The following is a 25,037-nucleotide window of genomic DNA, read 5'->3' as shown; positions in this document are numbered from 1 at the left end:
CGCCATCAACTTGCGGATTTCCACACAACTAGTATTGGCTTCTCCCTGGGTCGATAGTGTTTGGCTGTACCAATGGCTTTTACGAGAGATGACAATCTTAGTGGTCTTAAGTCCCACGATTGGCACAAATTTTTATATTTTATCTTACCAATTGCCATAAAGGATTGTTTGACAGATGACATTAGAAGAACAATCTACAAAATCAGTGAGTTGGTTTGCTGGATCAGTTCAAAAGAGATAAGAGAAGACAGCATCGATGTAGCATGCTTAAATGCTATTGAAGCAGTATGCATGGTGAAGAAGTACTTTCCAAAAAACATTCCTACCATCCAAATACATGTACTTGTGCATGTGGTTGATGAAGTTGCAATTGTTGGGGTAGTCTATAGCAGGTGGATGTTCATCTTGGAGAGATTTATGAAGACTTTAAAGGGGTTCGTTCATTAAAGGGCTTGCCCCGAGGGTAGCATGGCCAAAGGATGGCGTGTACAAGAGTCTCTTGTCCCCATCAATGAATTTTTTGTCTCAATTGATCCAGAGATGCCCCGAATGTGGACTACTGAGGTCAACATAAAGGTGATAGGGGATGAGGCGTAGGGACAAGGCATCGTTAAGAAGATGGACATCACAATGCAAGAAAAGGTTATGAGATTTTGTCTTCTCAATTCAGACATCATACAAAAGTGGCTAGAGAGATGCGAAGGAAAAAAAAAACAATGCTTGACAGATTGCCTGCAATTCAAGCACAACCATGCCACTAGAAACCTTCCTTTTTCAGATCATCTTCAGAAATTGCCTGAATTTCCAAGTGGGCGGTGGTTAGATGCGACAATCTCAGAGGCAAAGAGGAATGGAGGAAGAGAATATGTCAAGGGGTTGTGATTGGCATGTATATTTTCACAACTTCCTTTTCGAGCTCCACATGATAGCATTACTTTAATAACTTTAAGTCTGTTTAATTTTGTGACTGCAATATCACAAATATAGAGCTTTATGGTTGCATGGAAAACACTTCAGAGTGCAACGGATTGATGAAGAAAGGGTCACTTTTGACAGTGGTGCTAGGGCGCTTCGTCCAAGAAAGTAGGAGTAGTGCTAGGGATGAGAATATAGAGACTGGCCAGCTTGAATACTTTGGCTACATCCTAGAAATCTTGAAGATTAGCTTTGGAAAGATTGATATTTTTATCTTTGATGTCAAGTGGTTCAAAGTTATTACCAATGTTCCTAATGCAAATGTGCACAAAGAGAAGAGTGGATTGATTCAAGTGAACTCTAGGTGGGTGTGGACAGATTCGAGGGATACATTCGTACTTCCGGAGCATTGTGAACATGTTGTGTTCACACTAGATCCACTATGGAGACAAAATGATAAAAAGATATGTCTAAACCGTGTTGGCTCTATGTTGTTTGCTCCACGGAGCAAGCAAGTGTGTGAAGGATTGGAAGTTGAGGTCGAAAAGGTGATTCATTAACAAAGGGCAGGGCCGACGGATGATATAAGTTTGGATTTTGAGCTGGAGGTTAGTGGTGAGCATATGCCTGAACCTAGAGATGAAGTGTCAAATACTGAAGCTAATGCAGAGAGCAATGAAGAAGTAGGGTTTGATGATGAAGATGCAAAAGTACAGATTGAGATAGACATCTCTGGTGCATCAGATCTCATAGAAGATGAGAGATTAACTAATGATTTTTGCTAAGAACTCTTTTGTAAAACTCTTTTTATTAGTCTACAATACACTTTAGATTCATTCATTTGTGTTGGCAATTTGTTTATTTGTATTTGTATTTATTAAGCGTCTCTTTGATGTTATTTGTGTATCTGTAGCCATGGTCGATGACGAAGAGCCATACTCTCCTAGTTTTAGTTTTCCTGTCACTCCGACCCGCATGTCACCCAAGCAGATGGGTCTCTTTTTGACATAGTTCACACCAGAATGAATTGCGATGGCAAAGAACCTTTGAATAGAAGGCTCCTTTAAACCTACTACAATCGACCCTATGTCTAGGGCTAGTGTGGTTCCTACACCAACCAGCCCCACACCTCAGTCGAGTGTGCCCCCTACACCTAGGACTAGTGTGCCCTCTACAACAACGGGTGGTTCATCCTCGATATGAGGTAGGCGTAGTTCTAAAAATGGTGGTTGCTCTGGTAGCGGTTCTACCGATGTATCCACACCACCGAGAGAGCGTCCCCCACTCTCTTTAGTAGATGATTCACTGATTGGCACACCATGTACACCTTGGGGGTCACACGAGCATGATCCTAGGAAGGTGTACAAGAGCAGGGATGGGGCTGTTGTGGGGATAGGGCCGGAAAGGCCATGCGATAGAGGATTCAACAGCTCTATACAGTTTAGTTTGACCACTCTGTGATGAAGGTTTGGGATAATATCAACGATGAAAGAAAGAGTTACATCGTCAAGGCCATTCACAAAGAGTACAGGCCGACAGAGGGGTATGATCAAGCCACAATGTCACACCATCAGTCAGAGGTGAAAGACATAGTCCAAAGCTGGAATGGTTGGGCGCAGAGGAGTGGGTGGGTATTGCACGAGAGACACAAGACAATATGTTGGAATTAGGGTTGTAGAGAACCACACACAGCTTGGAGAAGACGAAGGAAGCTCAAGGCACACAATAGAGAGTGTGTTGCTTGGTGTGCAATAGAAAGATAGATAGCCCTAGAGTGATGGGCGTCTATACAATGCACGGGGGGAAAAACCTCCTAAAGAGAGAAAAAATGCCCCGACTGTCCTACTGTGTTCACACACATCACTACCACATGTATATGGTAGCAATTCCCCCCTGGAGTGATGTGGTGAACGAGAGCTGGTACATGAGTAAAGGGAAGTGCCATGCCCTGAGTGTTGGCGTATAAAGCCCAATGTGGTCGCCCAGGTAAGTGGGCGGACCGCCAGGTATGTACATATATTGTTTTGTAAAAACCTAATAAGAACTCACTATGCTCTACACATTACAGTAGAGCGAGTTCACCATATCGTCGTGCTCTTCTTCTCGCACTCTCTCTCGCGTCACACTTTCGCTCGTACTCCTTCAACTGGTATCAGAGCTCAGATCGAGGCTCGGGGCAGCACTGCAGGAGGCTAGAGTCACTAGCTCAGATTGAAGTGAAATTCGACAGTCGAAGACACGGCCCCAAATCTCGTGGGCGAGCCTGAAGACCTCGGTGTGCTCAGAATTTCATTCTGAGGTCATCTTGGTCACCGTTCGGCTTCGACAAAGGTCTGCGCAGGCCATTTTCGACTACGTGGTCTCGACAGGTGCAGATCCGACTCTGCAAATTTGGTGTTTTTGGCCTATGACTGCAGGTGCTAAGGATATCGACACTCCCAGAGTGTTGATTTGTGGTTGTCTACACATCGAAGGACGGCTCACAGTTCTTGGAGGCGTGTCACATACGACACGGGCGCATCTACGCACAGACTGTAGGCAACATCCACTAGTTCATGAGGTAGCTTGTGTTTGCTGCTTGATATTCCAGATTTCATCCTGACATTGCAGGTACTTCCACATGGGATGTATTGTCAGAGATGATGTACGTCTGTTGAGGGTTTGCTGGCTGTAGGTCACGCAGCAAACAACCGCTGCAGCGGTTACAGCATACAGTGGGAAATTTATGGATGTATGACTTTGTGGGAAGTCTATGTACTGTCAGATTTAGTGCAGCCTTTGTTGAGGGTCGAGTGAGGTTTTATTGAGCTGGGGGATTCTCGAATGTTGAGATCCTTTCGGTGATACAGGTCTTGGAGCGATCCCTCGAGCACCCTTAGATAGGCAGCTAGGATGTATTGACTGTGAGTTAGACAGTTGGGATTGCATCTTTTCTTTACTGCCGTTGAGGCATTGTCGCAGTCTATGCTTACAGGACAGTGACAGGACAGTGACAGGACAGTCAGAGACAGTACAGGTGCAGGACAGGTTTACCCGCAGCATAGAGTGTCAAAGAGACAGTGTTTTTTGAGCTGTTTTTTGGTCTGTTTTTAGTACACCAGAGCCATTTTACAAAGGAGACTCTACCAAAATTTATGCAGAATCTGAAGCTTTCTTGGTTCATTTGACAGGTTGATATTGGTTCAGAGGTCAGTTTACAGGGGAAACTCTACCAAATTTTTCCCAGGAAAGTAAACCGCTATGAAGCGTAGCTATGGCTGGATCACAGGACACTGCTCTTTACAATATCAAGAAGCTGGATCGAACCAATTTCCCATTGTGGAAGAAGCAGATTTGGCACGTGTTGGTACAAAAGAAGCAGATAAAACCAATAAAGCTCAAGGGGATAAAACCAGAAGATATGGACGAAGATGAATGGAGCGAAATGGATGAATTGGCACTTTCTACCATTATGCTGACTTTGGCAGAAAGCGTTTACTTCAATGTAGCAGACGAGACGTCGGCTTATCAAGCATGGTTAAAGCTGAGTGATCTTTATGAGAAGCAGAGTGCAGCTTCACAGGTATACTGGCTTAAGAAGCTTGTTGACTTGAAGATGAAAGAAGGGACACCTATGTCCAATCATTTGAATGAATTCAACACAATCTATAGTCAGTTGTCAGCTCAAGGTGTCAAGTTTGATGAACCTGTTAGAGCTATGTTCCTGTTGATCACATTGCCGGAAAGTTGGGACACTTTTCGCACAACTTTGAGTAATTATGCACCTCCAGATGGTTTGAACATAGTAGGTGTAGAAGGAAGTCTGCTTACTGAAGAAACCAATAGAAAGACAATGGACAATGCAAAGGAACAGCCTTAGTTGTCAGGGGAAGGACCAAAGAAAAGTAAAAAGGTGGAAAGAGGAATCAGTCTCGTAGCAAGTCCCGCAGTGCTAAAGGCAAGAGTGACATAGAATGCTACCATTGTGGCAAGAAGGGTCACATGAAAAGAGACTGCAGAGAATGGAAAGCAGAAAAAGGCAAAGAGAAAGCTGAATACCATGGTGAGAAGAACAAGTCCTCAGTGAAGATTCAAGAAATAAATGTGACAAACACTGTTGCAGAGGATGACAGTCTAGTGTCAGGAGACATCTACTTCTTGAAGAATACAATGGACTCAGCTCTTCTTACAGCATCTGATGGAAATGCACTGAGTGACTGGATTATAGACTCAGGGGCATCACTTCATGTGTCTCCAAACAAGGAGTGGTTTACCTCTTATGTGACCACTAAAGATCATGTTCGGCTAGGCAATGGGCAGACATGTGAAATCTTAGGTGTTGGAGATGTTCAATTGAAGTTTCAGAATGGCTCTTCTTTCACGCTGAAGAATGTGAGACATGTTCCCGCAATTACAAAGAGCTTGATCAGCACAGGTTTACTTGATGATGCTGGCTACGTCACCACTTTTGGACAGAACAAGTGGAAGATATCCAAGGGTTCTATGACAGTAGCACATGGAGTAAAGTCTGGAGGACGTTACATGATTTATGTATCAAATGTCTCTAAAAATGTAATCAATGTAACCGAGCATATGAACGTTTCTTTGTGGCATAGCCGGTTAGGACATATGTCCAAGAAGGGAATGGAAATCTTGTCTCGTTCTGGTTATTTGCCTGGCTTTTCATTTAATGATTTTGAATTCTGTGAACATTGTCTGTATGGTAAGCAAACACAGCAGCCACTTCAGCATATAAGCAGTAGAAGAGATACACAGTTGGCACTTGTTCATAGTGATTTGTGTGGACCTATGCCTAACCTATCTCTAGGGGGAGCTTCTTACTTTATGACATTTATAGATGATTACTCGAGGAAAGTATGGGTTTACTTTCTCAAGCACAAGGATGAAGCGTTTAGTGTTTTCAAAACGTTTGTGACACTTGTGGAGAATCAGAGTGGCAAGAAGCTTAAATGCTTATGCACTGACAATGGTGGAGAGTATGTTTCAAAGGCCTTTCAGGACTTTTGTGAGTCAAAAGGTATAAAACGTGAACTTACTGCTCCTTACAATCCTCCTCAAAATGGTGTTGCTGAGAGGATGAATAGGACCATACAAGAGAAGGTCAGAAGTATGTTGTCTAATGCACAGCTGCCAAATGGGTTTTGGGCTGAAGCTGTATCAACAGTTGTTCATCTTGTAAATAGATCTCCTAGCAAGGTTTTGTAGAAGGATTCAGTGCCAGAGATGGTATGGTCAGGCAAAATGTTCTCATACAAGCATCTCAGAGTCTTTGGCTGTGAGGCATATACTCACGTTCCAAAGGAATTTAGGAACAAACTTGAGCCAAAGAGTAGAAAGTGCATCTTTCTAGGCTATGGTAATTCTGGTGAGATGGGGTACAGACTTTGGGATCCCGAATCCAGAAAGGTTGTCCGCAGCAATGATGTTCACTTTAATGAATCCAAATATCATTCTAAACCAGAGAGGGTTGAGGAGATTAGAAGAGTTGTCTTCCAAGAAGATGGACCTGCATGTGCAAGACATAATGTCAGGGCTCAAGAGGATCAAGGACTGGATAGAGTGGAACCACAGGTTGTGGCTGAGCCTGAGCCACCTATTGTGCGTAGATCTAGACGTGTCACGCGACCTCCTGATAGGTTTGTTCCATCTATGAACTATGTCATGTTGACTGATTTCAATGAGCCTTCATGTTACAAGGAAGCAGTGCAAATGAAGGACTCTGCGAATTGGCAATTGGCCATGCAGTCAGAGATGACAGCTCTGCATAAAAACCAGACATGGAAGCTAGTTAAATTACCACAGGGCAAAAAGGCTCTACCTTGTAAATGGGTTTACAGGTATAAGATCACCGCTCATGATAGTCAGCCAAAGTACAAAGCAAGGCTTGTTGCCAAGGGCTTTAAGCAAGAACAAGGCATTGACTTTGATGAAGTCTTCTCTCCAGTGGTCAAGATGACTACATTGAGATGCTTTCTTGCATTGGTTGCCATATTAGATTTGGTGTTGCACCAAATGGATGTCAAGACAGCGTTCTTGCATGGCGATTTAGATGTGAAAATTTACATGCAGCAGCCAGAAGGGTTTGTTGAGAAAGGCAAGGAAGATTGGGTATGCCAGTTGTTAAAGAGTCTTTATGGCTTAAAACAATCACCGAGGGCATGGTACCATAAATTCCACAAGTTTATGCTTTCTCAAGGCTACAAACGTAGTGAGTTCGATCACTGTCTATATACAAAGAAGGCTAAGGATGGCAGTTGGCTGATCCTTATTTTATATGTGGATGACATGTTGATTGCTGACAAGCACTTGGAAGAAATTTCAGCTTTGAAGTCAAAGATGGCAAAATCGTTTGACATGAAAGACATGGGTGAGGCAAGTCATATACTTGGTATGCGCATTGAGAGAGACAGATCAAAGAAGTTGATTTGGTTATCTCAAACAGAGTATATTGACAAGGTTTTGCAACGTTTCAATATGGAGAAGGGAAAGGCATTGAGTGTTCCATTGCCACCATATGTGAAACTTAGCAAACAAGATTGTCCTGTGTCTGAGGAAGAACGGGCTGAAATGGATAAGATTCCATATGCGTCTGCAGTGGGTAGTTTGATGTATGCAATGATTGCTACTCGCCCAGACATTGCATTTGCAGTGGGAGTAGTAAGTCGATACATGTCAAACCCAGGCAAGAAACATTGGGAGGCAGTGAAAGGAATATTGAGATACCTGAAAGCTACAAAGAGTATGCGTATATGCTATGGGAGTAGGGACCTAAGTGTAAAGGGTTTTACAGACTGAGATTATGCAGGTGACTTAGACAACCAAAGGTCTACGTCAGGGTATGTCTTTACATTGGCTGGTGGAGCAGTATCATGGCGTTCTAGATTACAAGATTGTGTTACTCAGTCTACTACAGAGGCTGAATATGTTGCAGCATCAGAGGCATGCAAACAATCAATTTGGCTTAATCGACTAGTAACAGATCTGGGAATCAAAGAAGAGATGCATGTGTTATATTGTGATAGTCAAAGTGCTATACAATTGGCTCGCAATCCAGTTTATCACTCAAAGACAAAGCATGTGGATGTGAAGTATCATTTCATCAGGGAAATGCTCAAGGATAAGCAACTTCAGCTTGTCAAAGTTCACACCATAGAAAATCCTGCTGATCTACTTACAAAAGGACTTCCCTCAGAGAGCTTTGCGCATTTTCGCAAGCAGATAGGTGTAGGGTAGTACATCACTTCTCTACATCTCTTGTATATTAGCTTGTATAGTAGCTTCTCTCACACTTAAAGTACCACATTGGACTTTAAGTGGGAGGTTGTTGGGGTATAAAGCCCAATGTGGTCGCCCAGGTAAGTGGGCGGTCCGCCAGGTATGTACACATACTGTTTTGTAAAAACCTAATAAGAACTCACTATGCTCTACACATTACAGTAGAGCGAGTTCACCATATCGTCGTGCTCTTCTTCTCGCACTCTCTCTCGCGTCGCACTTCCGCTCGTACTCCTTCACTGAGGACATGATTAGTCCACATAGGGGAGTAAGCCCAAAGCTTTGCAGAAATCTTCGGGCTTCTCACGAGACAATGCCTTTGTGAAAAGATCTGCAAGGTTGTCCTGTGTTGGCACATAAGCCAAGCTAATCTCTCTTACTGAGAGCCTCTTCCTGACATAGTGGTAATGCACCTCAATGTGCTTTGTGCGAGCATGAAAAACTGGGTTCCTCGCAACTGCCAATGCACTCTGACTATCAGTGTAGATAGTGTTGGCAGTGTCCTATCCTACACCCAAATCATCCATAAGGCGTCTAAGCCATACACACTCAACTGTAGCTGTGAAGATTGCCCTGTACTTTCCCAGCCTCACAACTTGAAGTGGTCACAATAGGTTACTTCTTGCTCAACCATGATATACATGAACTGCCAAGCATGAAACAAAAACCACTTGTGGACACTCGTGTGTCAAAACAACCAACCCAACATGAGTCCGAAAAAGCATGTAAATCTGGCAGCAATGATCCCCCCTTGGGATAAAACAAGCCAAGATGTAAGATACCACTAAGGTAGCAAAAAATCCTCTTGACAGCCTGCCAATGCTTAGACCCTGGGCTATGCATCAATCTGCTGACTTGTGAGACTGCAAACTGAATATTTGGCCTTGTGTTGCATATATGAATGAGGCAGCCAACAACAGTTTGGTAAAGAGTGACATCAGCAGGATTGCCAGCATCTTGTACTAGACACAGCCAAAGCATAACAATGTGATGCATAAGATGCATGGCGAGCGCTTGAACGAGTATGACTAGACAAAGGTGCATCCAATTTACTGTCACGCAAAGTGTGCACCATCCATTTTGGCATACCTCTACCCTGCTCATTTTCAGCCCTTTCCTCATCAAGTACATCATGTACATTTGCATCAGTAATAGGCTGATCTGTAACATTTTTAGAAACCCCCATAGGCTGTACATTTGCCTCACTAGAACTTACATTCGTATTTCCACCATTTAAAAGAGGCAACAAAGTGTCATAAATGTCCTGTGAGCTTACATTGTTGTCTCTAGTACATGACAGCAAGGGCTGAATAGAATCTTCCACAAACACTACATCCCGTGAAACCAGAATATGTTTTGTTTGCGGATGATACAACCTGTAACCTTTGCTTTCAGCACTATAACCAACAAAAATATATTTGACAGCCTTATCATCCAATTTTTTGCGTTGTGTTTGTGGCACCAAAGCATATGCCAAATAGCCAAAAAGACGCATGTGCTCAATAGAAGGCTTTCTATCATGCCATGCTTCATATGGAGTAATATACTACAAAGCTTTTTTAGGACATCTGTTAAGTACATAAGTGGCACACATGATGGACTCATGCCAAAAAGAATGCGGCAAAGTTTGACTTTTGACCATACATCGTGTCGTTGTTGTAAGTGACCTGTTTTTCCTCTCAGCTACACCATTTTGCTGAGGTGTATAAGGCAATGTACATTGTTGTTTTATCCCACGACTAGCCAGAAATGCATTGAATTCATAAGCATATATGCCCCCCCTCTATCGAAACGGAGGGTCCCCATAGTACATTTCGAGACATTTTCAGCCATAGCTAGAAGTTTTTTGGCTAGAAGTTTTTTGAAGCACATAAAAACTTCGAACTTTGCTTTAAGTGAAAGTACCCATGCATGCTTGGAGTAATCATCAATGAAAGTCACGAAGTAAAGGTAATTCCCCAAGGATGGAGTTTGCATGGACCCACAAACATCGCTATGCACAAGCTGCAATTTGCATGTGGCCCGAACTGAACCATCCTTTAGAAACTTAGAACGCTGCATCTTACCCAAAATACAGCCTTCACAAACATGTTTGGCAGGTGCTTCACGAGGTGTCAATGAAGCAACCATAAAAGATTTTTGCAAACGGAGCAAACTTGAAAAATTCAGATGACCAAAATGTGCATGCCAAAGTTTTTCACCTGAAATCACCCTTGCATCTGCAACTCCATTTGCAAAATTTTGTCCACACTTGTCTTACAAACTGAGCTTATACAGCCCACGACACAAAAGCTCAGATGCAATGATTTCATCACCAAAACTGAGATCATGAACTATACATATGTCATCCACAAATTTGACTACAAGTTCGAGTCTAGCAAGTGCAGACATAGACAAAAGATTCTTCTTCATCCCAGGTAAATAAAGTGCATTAACAAGTGTGAAAGAACTGTCATTAGCAGCAGTAAGCACAATCTTTCCAACTCCCTAAACCGGATAAGAGGCATTGTTGGCACAAGCGACTGAATTCCCATGAGGGACAGACTCGAGAGAGGTGAACAATTCACGATGTGAGGTAATGTGCTTTGTAGCACCACTATCGAAATACCACACATGTGAATTTGCAGCAACTGACATGCATGTATCATGGACAACAGGATTGTAAGTGCACTCTGCACTAAAAGCCCATTCTGCATCAACATCATCATTACAGTGTCCTTTTACAGAAGACTCAACAATGGCTTCATTTGTAATGGAACCATCATTTGCAGTGGAACCACCCTCTTTCTCTTAGCCTCTTTGGCCTTTAACTTAGGACACTGCTTGATCAAGTGATCATTAACTTTACAATAATGGCAACGCATCTTTTTTTTCCCCTTATCACTAGAATTGCAAGATGATGTACTGCCAACAGAAGCATTGGGAACAGAAGTTTTGCCACTCGCAACAGAACCATAAGGAGTGGCTACATTTTTGTTACCACCCTTTCTTTGAGAAGCAATAAAAGCCTGTTCAATTGCACGCTGTCTAGTCCTGTTTTTTCTGGAAAGTCACTCTTGCAACAGCAATGTGCATAATGCATTAAACTTGACAACTTCTGGATTTCCTTGGGTCATAAGTCTACAAGTACTAGCAAAAGTCTAGTAAGAATATGGTAACGCATCAAGAACAGTCTGTACAAGAGAACTATCTGAAATGACTTCACCGGAAGAAATGAGTTTCTCATTGATATCCTTGACACTAGCAAGGAAAGTGTCCATATCATCTTCCTCATGCATAATCTTCGATTCCAGCTCTTTACACATCAAAGCAATTTTAGCCTCATTGAGATTTGCATAAAGACTAGCCAAAATATCACAAGCCTGTTTTGCAGATTTTGTTGAACGAATGTGAGGAACAATGGTGCGCTTCACAGACAACGCAATCAATGCATGAGCCTGCGCATCCTTTACATCCCAACGAACTTGTTCTGCCATAGGCAAAACAACTCTAATAGCAGCAGTCCTTGCAGCAAGACCTGCAACATCCTCAACATCACCTACATCCTCAGAACCAAGACGTACTTCAATGCCCTGCACAATATTCTAGACGCCCTTTGACATAAGAATGTGTTGTATCATATAAGACCACATAGGGTAATTGTCCCCATCCAACGTGTCCTCAGCAGCAAACATCTTGAAGACATCTATGTTGTTGTGAGCCATGGTAAATGTTGCACCTGATGTGAAAACTGCCTGAAAATAGGAGAAACGGAGCGGGAACAACACGTGCTATATAGAAACGAACTTGTTCTGCCGTAGGCAAAACAAATCTAATAGCAGCAATCCTTGCAGCAAGACCTGCAACATCCTCAACATCACCTACATCCTCAAAACCAGGACGTACTTTAATGCCCTGCACAATATTCTAGATGCCCTTTGACATAAGAATGTGTTGTATCATATAAGACCACATAGGGTAATTGTTCCCATCCAACGTGTCCTCGGCAGCAAACATCTTGAAGACATCTATGTTGTTGTGAGCCATGGTAAATGTTGCACCTGATGTGAAAACTGTCCGAAAATAGGAGAAACAGAGCAGAAACAATACGTGCTATATAGCACAAACCGTATAAGACTGTAAGGCACCTATTATACAGAAAACGGCACTGGCAGAGATTCTATACAAAATGATGAAATTGCCTGTGCAGATTTTTCTGTAGTGGAAACGGATACTGAAATAATCCCGAATCAGAAATCTGAGCAGATTGAGCTCTACAACCTCTCCTGAAATATTTATCGACGTGCGAACGCTTGTCAAACCTCACTGTAATCGAAGAAAGTGAGCAGGCGTGTGCTGGAGCAGCTAGCGACTAAGCCCCGGACAATGTAACCTACTCTAATACCAATTGTTGGAACTAAGGTTGCAAAGAAACACACACAGCTCGGAGCAAACGAAGGAAACTCAAGGCACACAATAGAGAGTGTGTTACTTGGTGTACAATGGAAAGATAGATAGCCCTAGAGTGATGGGCGTATATACAATGCACGAGGGAAAAAACCTCCTAAAGAGGAAAAAATGCTACGGCGGTCCTAGTGTGTTCACACGCATCACTACCATATGTATATGGTAACACAATCCGGATAGATTTCATCAGCAGAGAGATGCATCCAAAGCATGTTTGGAGTCTGTTGGAGCGTCACATCTTGAGAGTGGAGGCTATGACACACTTAGACATGAGTTTGGAAATATTATACATATGATTTGCGTTGTTGAAAATATAAATTAATTTTGGAGATTTATCTCATGTTTAAACCATAATTTTGTAGGAAGTTGTCATGAAGCGCCTTCCAACACGCCAAGAGGAGAAGTATGGATACAAGCATGGACTTATGGCCCTTTTGACCCAGCTCTGCAGGAGGAGGGAGAGGACGTCGAGACGGGGAGGCATTACCATGACGGTCTTCTTGTGTAAGGTCCCTCCCTAAACCCTAGAGTCATTCAGAATTTTTTCAGCCTAGAAAATAATTTTAAAAAAACAAGACCGAAAAAGAAGTCATGCGGACAACGAGACTTTACTTAAAAATGAAAAGACAAGGATACTTCGGATAATAAATTATGTCATCCCTATTTTTTTCCAAAAAGATTAAGATTATTTTTATACTTCTTCATCAAAAGCCACGTGGGAACTGATCTAGACCGAGAACTGGGCAAAAAAGGGACTAACTTGATTGAAAGATTAAGTTAAGAAGAAAATTGGGGTCCAATAGGAATTAAGAAGAGATTGGGGTCCAATAGCAATTGAGAAGAGAATTAGGGTCCAATAGCAATTGAGAAGAGAATTGGGGTCCAATAGGATTTGAGAAGAGAATACCCACCATTTCCTACATAAGCACCCCCTCTTGTTTGTAATTTTACACACATTATTGCTAAGCTACTTGCATACTTGCCATGCTCAAGATTATGCTTAAGTAAAATCAAGGTTTCCATTAAACCTTTCTCTTGCTCTCTCCCTCTCTTGAAGGCCAAACCCTTGAGGGTTTTGTGAAGACGCTCCTTCCTCTTCATCCTAAATCCCTTTCCTTTATCCTTGGGCCTCACATCTCTTCAAGAAGGACTTCAACCCCACTCCCTCTTGTTTAGAGGAGGTAATCTTCATTTCTAGTAGGATTAATTAGCCCATGTGTTTTAATACTAGGAAGGTTTATGTGCATCATTTTAGGTTTAAGCTTTAATTTTGAACCCTCGTAATTAAGAGTGATAAGAGTATCTATGCATCATAAAGTTACGCTTCAAAGGTAGATTTGCACTCATAAGCTAAGTTTTAATGGTAACTTTGCACTTAGTTGTAAGTTTTAGTGACTACCTTGTATTTTTAGGTTTAAGCTTTAATGGAAACCTCGCAATTAGGGTTAAGTGATAAGAGTATCTATGCATCATAAAGTTAAGCTTCAAAGGTAGATTTGCACTCGTAAGGTAAGCTTTAATGGTAGCTTTGCACTTAGGTGTAAGCTTTAGTGACTACCTTGTATTTTTAGGTTTAAGCTTTATTGGAAACCTCACCATTAGGGTTAAGTGATAAGAGTATCTATGCATCATTAATCTAAGCTTCAAAGGTAGATTTGCACTCGTAAGCTAAGCTTTAATGGTAACTTTGCACTTAGGTGTAAGCTGTAGTGACTACCTTATATTTTAGGTTTAAGCTTTAATGGTAACCTCGTGATTAAGATTAAGTGCTAAGAGTATCTATGCATCATTAAGTTAAGCTTCAAAGGTAGGTTGCACTCTTAAGCTAAGCTTTAATGGTAACTTTGCACTTAGGAAAAGATTTAAAGGACAAGCTTGCAATTTAGGGTTTAGCTTCCATGGTGACCTTGTGTAATTAGGGTTAAGCTTCCATGGAAACCTAGTCTCATTAAAGAGAGAAAGGTTTAGTCTCATTATGGTAATCAAACTTAGGGTTTGCATGTCTCTTTACGGTACTAAGAATGTATGGTTATAATCTCTAGATTCTCATTTTATCCCCAAAGCGAGCTTTAATGGAAAGCTCGAAGACTCATAAATTATAGGACGACCTTCTAGCTTCCTAAAATGGAAAGCTAGGCACCACAAGAAAAGAGTAGTTATTTAGACTCGATCGAAGTAGTTCAATTTTTGGTATTGAAGAGTATTTCTAAAGTTGTCAATTTCAAGTTTGTTTGCAAATACGGGATGGGGAAGATAGGGGATAACTTCACGGAATTGATCTCTGTGTTGTTTGAACCGAAAACTCTACAAGCTTCCATGGAGATGTCCCATGGATGGCAAAGGATTACAAAATCCTGAGAATCGTACAAAACGGGGATTGAACTTAAAAAGTTGGCATTTGCGAAGAGACATTAACCATCAAATGCCTATGGAAAAAACTCTTTTGTATTTTCCAAATAAACTTGGATAGTAGATAAGTAATGAAAGTAGGAATTAAGGTTGATAAATGAATGAACTTGGAAATTATCAATTAGGAGTTAAAAAGGGAATCTCGAGAGGTGATAGGGATAGCCCATTGCAAAGCATAGATTTAACTAGGAGTTTTGAAGATTGTCTGGAAATGACCGGAAACCAAGATGGATCTTCTTGGGGTCAATTTGATTGAAAGGCCGGCCCATTGAGAGGATTCTCTTGGGGAATTGGACGGAGATTGGCTCTTTTCGGCTAGGTCAGCGTAGTCGGCAAGTTGTTATACCTAGGTCATTCATGCCCGAGGGATAAGGGATGAATGGGTTTGTTTTATTTTTGCTCGCCCGGGTGAAGTACCCGTGGTTTCTTATTGGAAATCACCCATAATCCGGGTATGGCCTGACGCCAATAGTTGGATGAGAAGGTCATACTCAGAGAGGATGATGTGAATTTAATTAAGAAAATTTGTTCGACTTGGTTGCTTAAAAAGGAACTGGAAAGGCTAAGAATATAGGGGCTATCCTGTGCACCTGTCACCAGATGGTGCTATACCTCTCGAAATAAAATTCTTAGGAAGGAATGATTAAATTACTTAATGAGCCTTTCCCAAACACTTAATTTTGGAAAATATTGTGAAGGTCCTGCCATTTTTATGGCTTGTAAGCGATTATCTTGGTCCTGAATGGGGAGGGAAGATGAATTAATTGAAACTAAATGTGTTGCATGATTAGTTAGGAAACTAGTTACAAACTAATTATAGAAGATAAAGGAAAGAAAATAAATGAGAAGTTTCTAAATAGAGATCTGATGGGAACAACCAGATGAATTTCCCTGAACGAGGGTATGCAACAGATTGCATGCTGCTTGTTGTCTGATGATGTCTGATAGACTGCTGTCTTCCTGATTTTGTAATAGTTAAGTCTTACTCAGTCGTCTTTATACAATCTTCTTTGTACATTATTTTTTGTAGCTATGGTCTTCTTGATAATTTTACTCAGTGATTGTTTGCATGTACAGTTTTGTAGTGCTTATGTTTATGGTTTTGCATTCCGTTTGTGATTAAAATTTGTTTCGCAATTATGGTTTGGCACAAAGGTTATGGTTATGGTATGGCACAGAGGTTTTGGTCATGGTTTGGCAATCAAGTTATGGTTATGGTTTTGCAATGATGGTATGGCAGTCATGGTATGGTTAGGGTTCGGCAATCAAGTTATGGTTATGGTTTTCAATGATGGTATGGCAATCATGTGATGGTTATGGTTTGGCAATCAGATTATGGTCATGGTTATGGTTTTGCAATGATGGTATGGTTGTTATGGTTATGGTATGGCAAGCAAGTTATGGTAATGGTTATGGTATGGGAAGTGGGTTATGTTTATGGTTTTGTAGTTTTCAAACCATGTTTTAATTATGGCTATAAAATCTTTATGCCGTTGTGCCTATGGTTTGAGAGTCGACGTTATGGTTATGCTTTTGAGAACTTGTCATGATTAAGCTTTTGATTTTGTGGTTTTGTTCTTTTTACATTTTTGCTAATTTGTATACATCCGCTCTTTAGCTCAACTTGTAGGTGGAGTGCGGTTGCTTGTGTACTCTTTCCTTGGGTAGAGAGGGTTGTTTTCTATTGATGTAGTACATGCAGCATCAGTTCCCAACCCTATCTGCCAAAAAAAAAAAACAGGTCTAGTCGTCAGAACAGAATTTGGTATAAGTGTCAGTATATATAGAGATTGAAGAAGCGTCGGTATGAGAGGCAATTTTCGACGGGTAAAACTGCGTGTATACGAGCGCAAATAACTGTCTGTATTACGACGGTAATAACTGCGTTTATTTTGACGATCATTATCGGTACATATACCGACGTTATGATACCGGCGTGTATTATGATGCTTATTCCATCGTATTTTACTTTTAAAAGAAGCATTGTTTCGTCGATATCTGCGTCGATTTTTGTGTGACGTGTTATAGTGGATGAAGCAAAATATGTTGATGCCTCTCTTGTCTCGAAGGAAGCCATATGGATTTTCTCAACCAAAGCTATGTTATGCAATGAGGTGTTCATCGTTACGAGGGAATGTAAAATGCTTTTACCAATTTTGGTATATTGGTGAGCTTCTCAGTAATCTATTCAATCATCTCAAACACTAGCCCCAATCATCGATCAGCCCCTAACTAAGCTCACCTATCCAATAATCTAGGACCTACCCTAATCGGCACCTCTTGCCTACATTGTATAAAAAGACTTGATGCTGGTTCATTTGTACACAAGTTTTTATTTCATCAATATACTCAATCTCTTGAGTCTCTGTCTCACATGCTATTGCACATTGCACTGTTATTTTCATTCAAGCTTGATTACTCTAGAGTCTTGTTTCTCTATTAGTTTTGCTCCTACTGTTTCACACATCCTACTCGATTTGGACGACCACAGAGTGCATAGCATGTCAGCTAGATACACTTGTGTGCTCAACTTTGTATTGAGGTTGTTCCTCCCATCGCAAACGCTCATAGGACACATGCCCTCGTTTCTAGGCTCGAGGCTCTACCGCTCTATTGCTTCTCTCGTATACCTATCTTCTTGTGTTTTCTATGTTTACGAGTCCGAATGACTCTCCGTATTCTTGACAGAATAAGTATTTGCCTTTGGACAGAATAAGTATTTACCTTCTAAGGTTTAAAGCAGTCCCTCAACCTTCATGATAGTATTTATCAGCTTACTGTTAAATTGAGGGGATCTTCTTGAAGGGATTTAAAAATCCCATTGCTTTCTGTTTGAATCACCTTAACCTACCTAACCATACATCTTTGCTTCAGTAAAATGATCATTTGCAAAGGAGTAAACAGTGCCCTTTAATCCCATCATCTTGCCAATGGATTTAAATCCCCTTCAATGTACTCTAATTGAATATCTATGCTCATTGTCCACATGGTATTTTTGACATCATAAAAGACTTGAAGCCTTTACTAAGAGGTGACATGGTGGAGCAATAGCCGGCTTGCTATCAAAGCAACTACATAGTAGTGCATAGCTCCTTATTGCTTTATAAAATTCAAAAGATTAGTTGAATGATTAGTATATGATGTTAGTGGGTGGCTCCACAAAAATCGGCCTGGGCACATTGGATCTTTTACACCCGCAAGAATCTGTAAGCCCATTAATGAATAGCTTCCTTGCATGCTCAACATTTAGGAAGTGAAGCTAAGTAAAATCAGTCCATTACACTGCGGTTAGGTCTCCCTAATCTCGAAAAAATAAAAAGCCTTTCAAAACATTCTTAAGTGCGTAAGTGAAAATGAAAGACTAGTTTAGAAAATGAAAAGACCTACTAATGTGGAAAGTAAAAAGACATTTTGTGTAGATATAAAAGAGGTGGACCGTGGTCCTGGACAATGTTCGGGAAAAATGTGTCTCGGTTTAATATCGTGCCGTTTTGGATTTCAAAAAATCCGGTTGAGGGCAAGACCAAAAGGAGAAATTATGCCCCAAAATAGAGAAAAATCCTATAAAAAATAAAAAATAGCTTAATTTTTAAAGATTTCCTCTTGGCAAATTCAACAAAAAGAATTTTGTATGTTTGGGAAAATGGCTTTTCCGAATACTGGTGGTCCACTTCACATAATTGGTGCATTTGTGTTTTTATTTTATTTTATTTTTTTGAATGCCATTGGATGCAGTACAAATAACAAAGAATTCCCATAACAAGAAGGCAATAATTAATGAATGGAGCATTGCATTTAACCCTTCATGCCATAAACCAGCTAACAAATACAACATAAAAGCCACAACAAAAGTATATTCCCAGTAATATTCCTTTCTTGAAATGGGAAACGTTGATTCAGGAACCTTAAACCTCCCTCTCTCTCTCTCTCTCTCACAAGAAGTTTTGGGTAAATTCTCACGATAATTCCCACATTGTGACTTACCTCAACATCATGAGCTTCTGTGAGGGAGGCACTGCATACCTAGCTAGGTGCGATTTGGGGGCAGGGGACCGTCGGCCCGGTGGTCCCTTGCCCCCAATCGTACCTAGCTTGGTATGCGGTGCCTCTCGAGCAGAAGATCATGATGTTATGCATTGTATGGAAAACACTCAAAAAGACTTTCTTTTCCTACATGAGAAAATTTCTAAATCTTCTTTTCTCTCTCTCTCTCTCTCTCTCTCTCACACACACACACACACACACACACACACACACACACGTATACATGCAAGATTACAATGAACGTATTAGAGTGTTATTTCGTGGGAACGTCACCCAAGGGGGATATACAAATTATATAGATGACATTAGATGCCAGCAGAGATGACGGCGCCATACTGAAGAAGGTCGCCAAGGAAGGAAGTTAAGCAGACTTTAACCTGATCCTCGACCTGGGAGTCAACGATGGCGTAAGTGCGGCCGTTGGCGAGCATGACGGGACCCTTCTGGTGGCCGGTGTGCGGGTTGCGGAAGTAGCAGTGCTGCTGGGGGCCATCGAGAACAACGGACGAGTCCACATTGCAGGTCACGGAAGCGGAGCCCTTAGCGGTCGGCACGATAACTAGAGACTGGTCAGAGTCGTTCCGAATGGTGCACCGCCCTTCTGCTGCAGCCGCCAGAAGCACCACCAGAACTGCCGCCACCACCACCACCATCCGGCCGGTCGGATTCTCCTCTCTCTCTCTCTCTCTCTCTCTCTCTCTCTCTCTCTCTCTAGCTTGTCGATAGCAGCTTCTTCTGTGTACTCTTTGCCTCCTCCTCCTCTATAATATATACCCCTCCCTTCGGCCACGTACACTTCCACTACGACTTAATTTGTAGCCATTCCTTTCCTCTTCATGCACTGCGATCAGGACGCGTGCTCCACGTCCTTGCTGTGTAGCTTTTCACCCCAACTCCATTCATCTTTTGTCACGAGGACCTCCACTAATGTAAATGTTGAGAGGTGACGTTGCTGTTGACAACCGGATGGACGGTCCCAATGTGCTATAATTAAAAAAACAGCTATAGACATGCAATATATATGGTCGTGATGGGCTTAAAGAAAAGGGCAGCATATTGTAAGTGCCTCTTAGGTGGTGCACCTCCCGATTTCTACAAGCTCGTTTCCACCTAATATAGATATCCTAGTTCTTTCGTACACAAATTTCTACACTACTCAACTTTGATTGCATTGTTGAATTAGTGTAATTGATCTAGTTCTCTCATTATATTATTTCCTAACCTCCATCCACCCACCCTCAACACCTTATCCAATAGCCATGTATTTTTTGCATAGGAGCCTAATGGTTGAGTGAGATGCATTGTTAGGTTTCCAATCAGATGGAATAAGCTTCAGCTTATAAGCCATCTTCCTCCATCTTGACTTGACTTAAGGAAAACCAATGGCATATTTGTCTTTGCAAGATCAAGCACGACAATCCTTACTTGACTAGCAACCACACACTCATCAGTAGTTAAGAATCTACCTTCTTGCGATTACTTGGAAAATCAACCTAGTTGCATTGCTTCTTGAGCATATATTACCCTCATCTAGCAAGGTTTTACTAACACTAAGACCTAGATTTGGGCTCTCTTGCTTCTATGGTGAAGAATAAGGATGACTCTATATATATGTGTGCCTAGAATACTACGGCTTAAATGCCAGTAGTAAGGGGTTCCCGGATGGAAAAAATCAAAAAATGGTCTTAATAGTTTGAAAGAGAAAAGGGAAAGATTTTAAAAAACGAAAGCAGGAGGGGGTGGGCATGTGCGCGGCATGACAGTGCAGGGAGGTAATGCGTGGCGAATCACGGGCGATGACCCAAGCAGGCAAAGCGGGAAAGAAAGAAGTTGCGCATCGAGCTGGGAAACATGCAGTGGATGACGCGCGCATGGGTGCAAGAGGGTCAGGAGGGCTAGCTGGGATGGGAGTAGGGATTGGAGATCGATTTTCTTTTTCTAGGCCAAACACACACGGCAGCAGCGGATCGTGGCCACGTTTAAATCTTGTCGTTCGACTTTTGATTACAACATTCCAAGGTGGGAAATGTGTGTGGGAATTTATAGAGATTCTCTGTAATATAAGTTGAGAGCTAGTAAAGAAAAAGTCTCTCGGAAGGGCGTCATTTTTTTTGATCCATTGGAAGGGAAACATAACATTTGTAAGATCGGTCATTTTCAGTGTTTCCACTTTAAGATCGGACATGGCTGTTACCATATACATGTGGTAATGATGTGTGTGAACACACTAGGACCGTCGGGGCATTTTTTCCCTCTTTACGAGATTTTTTCCCCCGAGCATTGTATATACGCCCATCACTCTAGGGCAATCCATCTTTCCATTGCACACTAAGTAACACACTCTCTATTGTGTGCCTTGAGCGTCCTTCGTCCTCTCCAAGCTGTGTGCGTTTCTCTGCAACCCTAATTCCAACAATTGGTATCAGAGCAGGTTGCGTCCTCCCGGGCTTAGTTGCCAGCTGCTCCAGTACACGCCTGCTCACTTTCTCCGATTTCAGTGAGCTTTGGCGAGCGTTCGCGGGTCGACAAATACTTCGACTATCTGAGCGTTCGCATGTCTGCTCAAATCGAAAATCTGAGCGTTCGTAGGTCTGCTCAGATTTTCGATTTGGGCTCATTTCGGCCTCCGTTTCCATACAGGCAAGCAGCACAGGCAATTTCGTCATTTTGTGCAGAATTTCTGTTAGTGCCATTTTCTGCATGACAGGTGCCTTATAGTCTTCTACAGTTTGTGCTATATAGCACGTGTTGTTCTCGCTCCGTTTCTTCTATTTTCGGGCAGTTTTCACATCAGGTGCAGCATTTACCATGGCTGACAACAACAACATAGATGTGTTCAAGATGTTTACTGCTGAGGACAAGTTGGATGGGGAGAATTACCCTATGTGGGCTTACATGATGCAACACGTTCTTGTGTCAAAGGGCGTCTGGAATATTGTGCAGGGCATTGATGTACGTCCTGGTTCTGAGGATGTAGGCGATGTTGAGGATGTTGCAGGTCTTGTTACAAGGATTGCTGCTGTTAGGGTTGTTTTGCCTACGGTAGAACAAGCTCATTGGGATGTTAAGGATGCGCAGGCTCATGCATTGATTGCATTGTTTGTGAAGCGCACCATTGTTCCTCACATCCGTTTAGCAAAATCTGCAAAACAGGCTTGGGATATATTGGCTGGTCTTTATGCAAGTCGCAATGAGGCTAAAATTGCTTTGCTGTGTAAAGAGCTGGAGTCGAAGATTATGCATGAGGAAGATGATATGGACACTTTCCTTGCTAGTGTCAAGGATATCAATGAGCAACTTATTTCTGCAGGTGAAGTCATTTCAGAAAGTTCCCTTGTGCAGACTGTTCTTGATGCCTTACCAAATTCTTACCAGACTTTTGCTAGTAATGGAGACTTATGACCCAAGGAAATCCTGAAGTTGTCAAGTTTGATGCATTATGCACATTGCTGTTGCAAGAGTCACTTTTCAGAAAAAACAGAACTAGGCAGCATGCAATTGAACAGGCTTTTATTGCTTCTCAAAGAAAGGGTGCTAACAGCAATGCGGCCACTTCTTATGGTTCTGTTGCGAGTGGCAAAGTTACTACTCCTAGTGCTTCTGCTGGCAGCACTTCGTCTGGCAATTCTTGTGATAAGGGCAAAAGGAAGATGCGTTGCCATTATTGTAAAGCTAATGATCACTTGATCAAGCATTGTCCTAAGTTGAAGGAAAAAGAGGCTAAGAAGAAAGAGGGTGTTTCCACTGCAAATGCTGGTTCCACTACAAATGCAGCCATTGTTGAGTCTTCTGTAAAAGGAGACTATAATGCTGATGTTAATGCAGAATGGGCTTTTAGTGCAGAGTGCACTTACAATCCTGTTGTCCATGATGCATGCTTGTCAGTTGCTACAGATTCACATGTGTGGTATTTCGACAGTGGTGCTACAAAGCACATTACATCACATCGTGAATTGTTTACCTCTCTCGAGTTTGTCCCTCATGGGAATTCAATCACTTGTGCCAACAGTGCCTCTTATCCAGTTCAGGGAGTTGGAAAGATTGTGCTCACTGCTGCTAATGGCAGCTCCTTCACACTTGTTGATGCACTTTATGTACCTTGGATCAAGAAGAATCTCTTGTCTGTATCCGCACTTGCTAGACTTGGACTTGTAGTCAAATTTGTGGATGATAGATGTACAGTTCATGATCTCAGTTTCGATGATGAAATTGTTGCATCTGGGCTTTTGTGTCATGGGCTATATAAGATCACTTTGTATGACAAGTGTGGACAAAATTTTGCAAATGTTGTTGCAGATTCAAGGGCTATTTCAGATGCAAAACTTTGGCATGCACGTTTTGGTCATCTGAATTTTGCCAGTTTGCTGCGTTTGCAGAATGTTACCATATACATGTGGTAGTGATGTGTGTGAACACACTAGGACTGCCGGGGCATTTTTTCCCTCTTTAAGAGGTTTTTTCCCCCGTGCATTGTATATACGCCCATCACTCTAGGGCTACCTATCTTTCCATTGCACACTAAGTAACACACTCTCTATTGTGAGCCTTGAGCTTCCTTCGTCTTCTCCAAGATGTGTGCGTTTCTCTGCAACCCTAATTCCAACAATTGGTATCAGAGTAGGTCACGTCCTCCCGGGCTTAGTCATCAGCTGCTCCAGCACACGCCTGCTCACTTTCTCTGATTTCAGTGAGCTTTGGCGAGCGTTCGCAGGTCGTTTCGGCCTCCATTTCCACTACAGGCACTACTGCATAGGCTATTTTGTCATTTTGTGCAAAATTTTTGTCAGTGCCATTTTCTGCATAACAGGTGCCTTATAGTCTTCTACGGTTTGTGCTATATAGCACAGGTTGTTCCCGCTCCGTTTCTCCTATTTTTGGACAGTTTTCACATCAGGTGCAGCATTTACCATGGCTGACAACAACAACACAGATGTGTTCAAGATGTTTGCTGCTGAGGACAAGTTGGATGGGGATAAGTACCCTATGTGGGCTTATATGATGCAACATGTTCTTGTGTCAAAGGGTGTCTGGAACATTGTGCAGGGCATTGATGTACGTCCTGGTTCTGAGGATGTAGGCGATGTTGAGGATGTTGCAGGTCTTACTACAAGGATTGTAGCTGTTAGAGTTGTTTTGCCTACGGCAGAACAAGCTCGTTGGGATGTTAAGGATGCACAGGCTCATGCATTGATTGCGTTGTCTGTGAAGTGCACCATTGTTCCTCACATCCGTTCAGCAAAATCTGTAAAACAGGCTTGGGATATTCTAGCAGGCCTTTATGCAAGCCGCAATGAGGCTAAAATTGCTTTGCTGCGTAAAGAGCTGGAGTCGAAGATTATGCATGAGGAAGATGATATGGACACTTTCCTTGCTAGTGTCAAGGATATCAATGAGCAACTTATTTCTGCAGAGTGAAGTCATTTCAGACAGTTCCCTTGTGCAGACTGTTCTTGATGCCTTACAAGATTCCTACCAGACATTTGCTAGTACTTGGAGACTGATGACCCAAGGAAATCCTGAAGTTGTCAAGTTTGATGCATTATGCACATTGCTGTTGCAAGAGTCACTTTCTAGAAAAAACAGGACTAGGCACCGTGCAGTTGAACAGGCTTTTATTGCTTCTCAAAGAAAGGGTGGTAACAGTAATGCAGCCACTTCTTATGGTTCTGCTGCGAGTGGCAAAAATTCTGTTCCTAATGCTTCTGCTGGCAGCACTTCGTCTGGAAATTCTGGTGATAAGGGCAAAAAGAAGATGCGTTGCCATTATTGTAAAGCTAATGATCACTTGATCAAGTCGTGTCCTAAGTTGAAGGCCAAAGAGGCTAAGAAGAAAGAGAGTGGTTCCACTGCAAATGCTGGTTCCACTACAAATGCAGCCATTGTTGAGTCTTCTGTGAAAGGAGACTGTGATGCTGATGTTGATGCAGAATGGGATTTTAGCGCAGAGT

General features: G+C 42.0%; 1 protein-coding gene across 1 annotated transcript; it reads right to left on the bottom strand.

Annotated features, from left to right (window-relative positions):
- Positions 1–19,341: 19,341 nt before the first annotated feature.
- On the bottom strand, positions 19,342–19,811 carry LOC147441500 (uncharacterized). The gene has a single exon (XM_086483731.1). The coding sequence runs from the start codon at positions 19,740–19,742 to the stop codon at positions 19,395–19,397; it is 348 nt and encodes a 115-aa protein (XP_086339857.1). The 5' UTR covers positions 19,743–19,811; the 3' UTR covers positions 19,342–19,394.
- Positions 19,812–25,037: the final 5,226 nt, after the last annotated feature.

Source organism: Adiantum capillus-veneris, chromosome 15 (assembly GCF_014529385.1).
Source record: "Adiantum capillus-veneris isolate H3 chromosome 15, ASM1452938v2, whole genome shotgun sequence".
NCBI classification, from domain to species: Eukaryota; Viridiplantae; Streptophyta; class Polypodiopsida; order Polypodiales; family Pteridaceae; genus Adiantum; species Adiantum capillus-veneris.
This window is presented reverse-complemented; position numbering and strand designations above follow the sequence as displayed.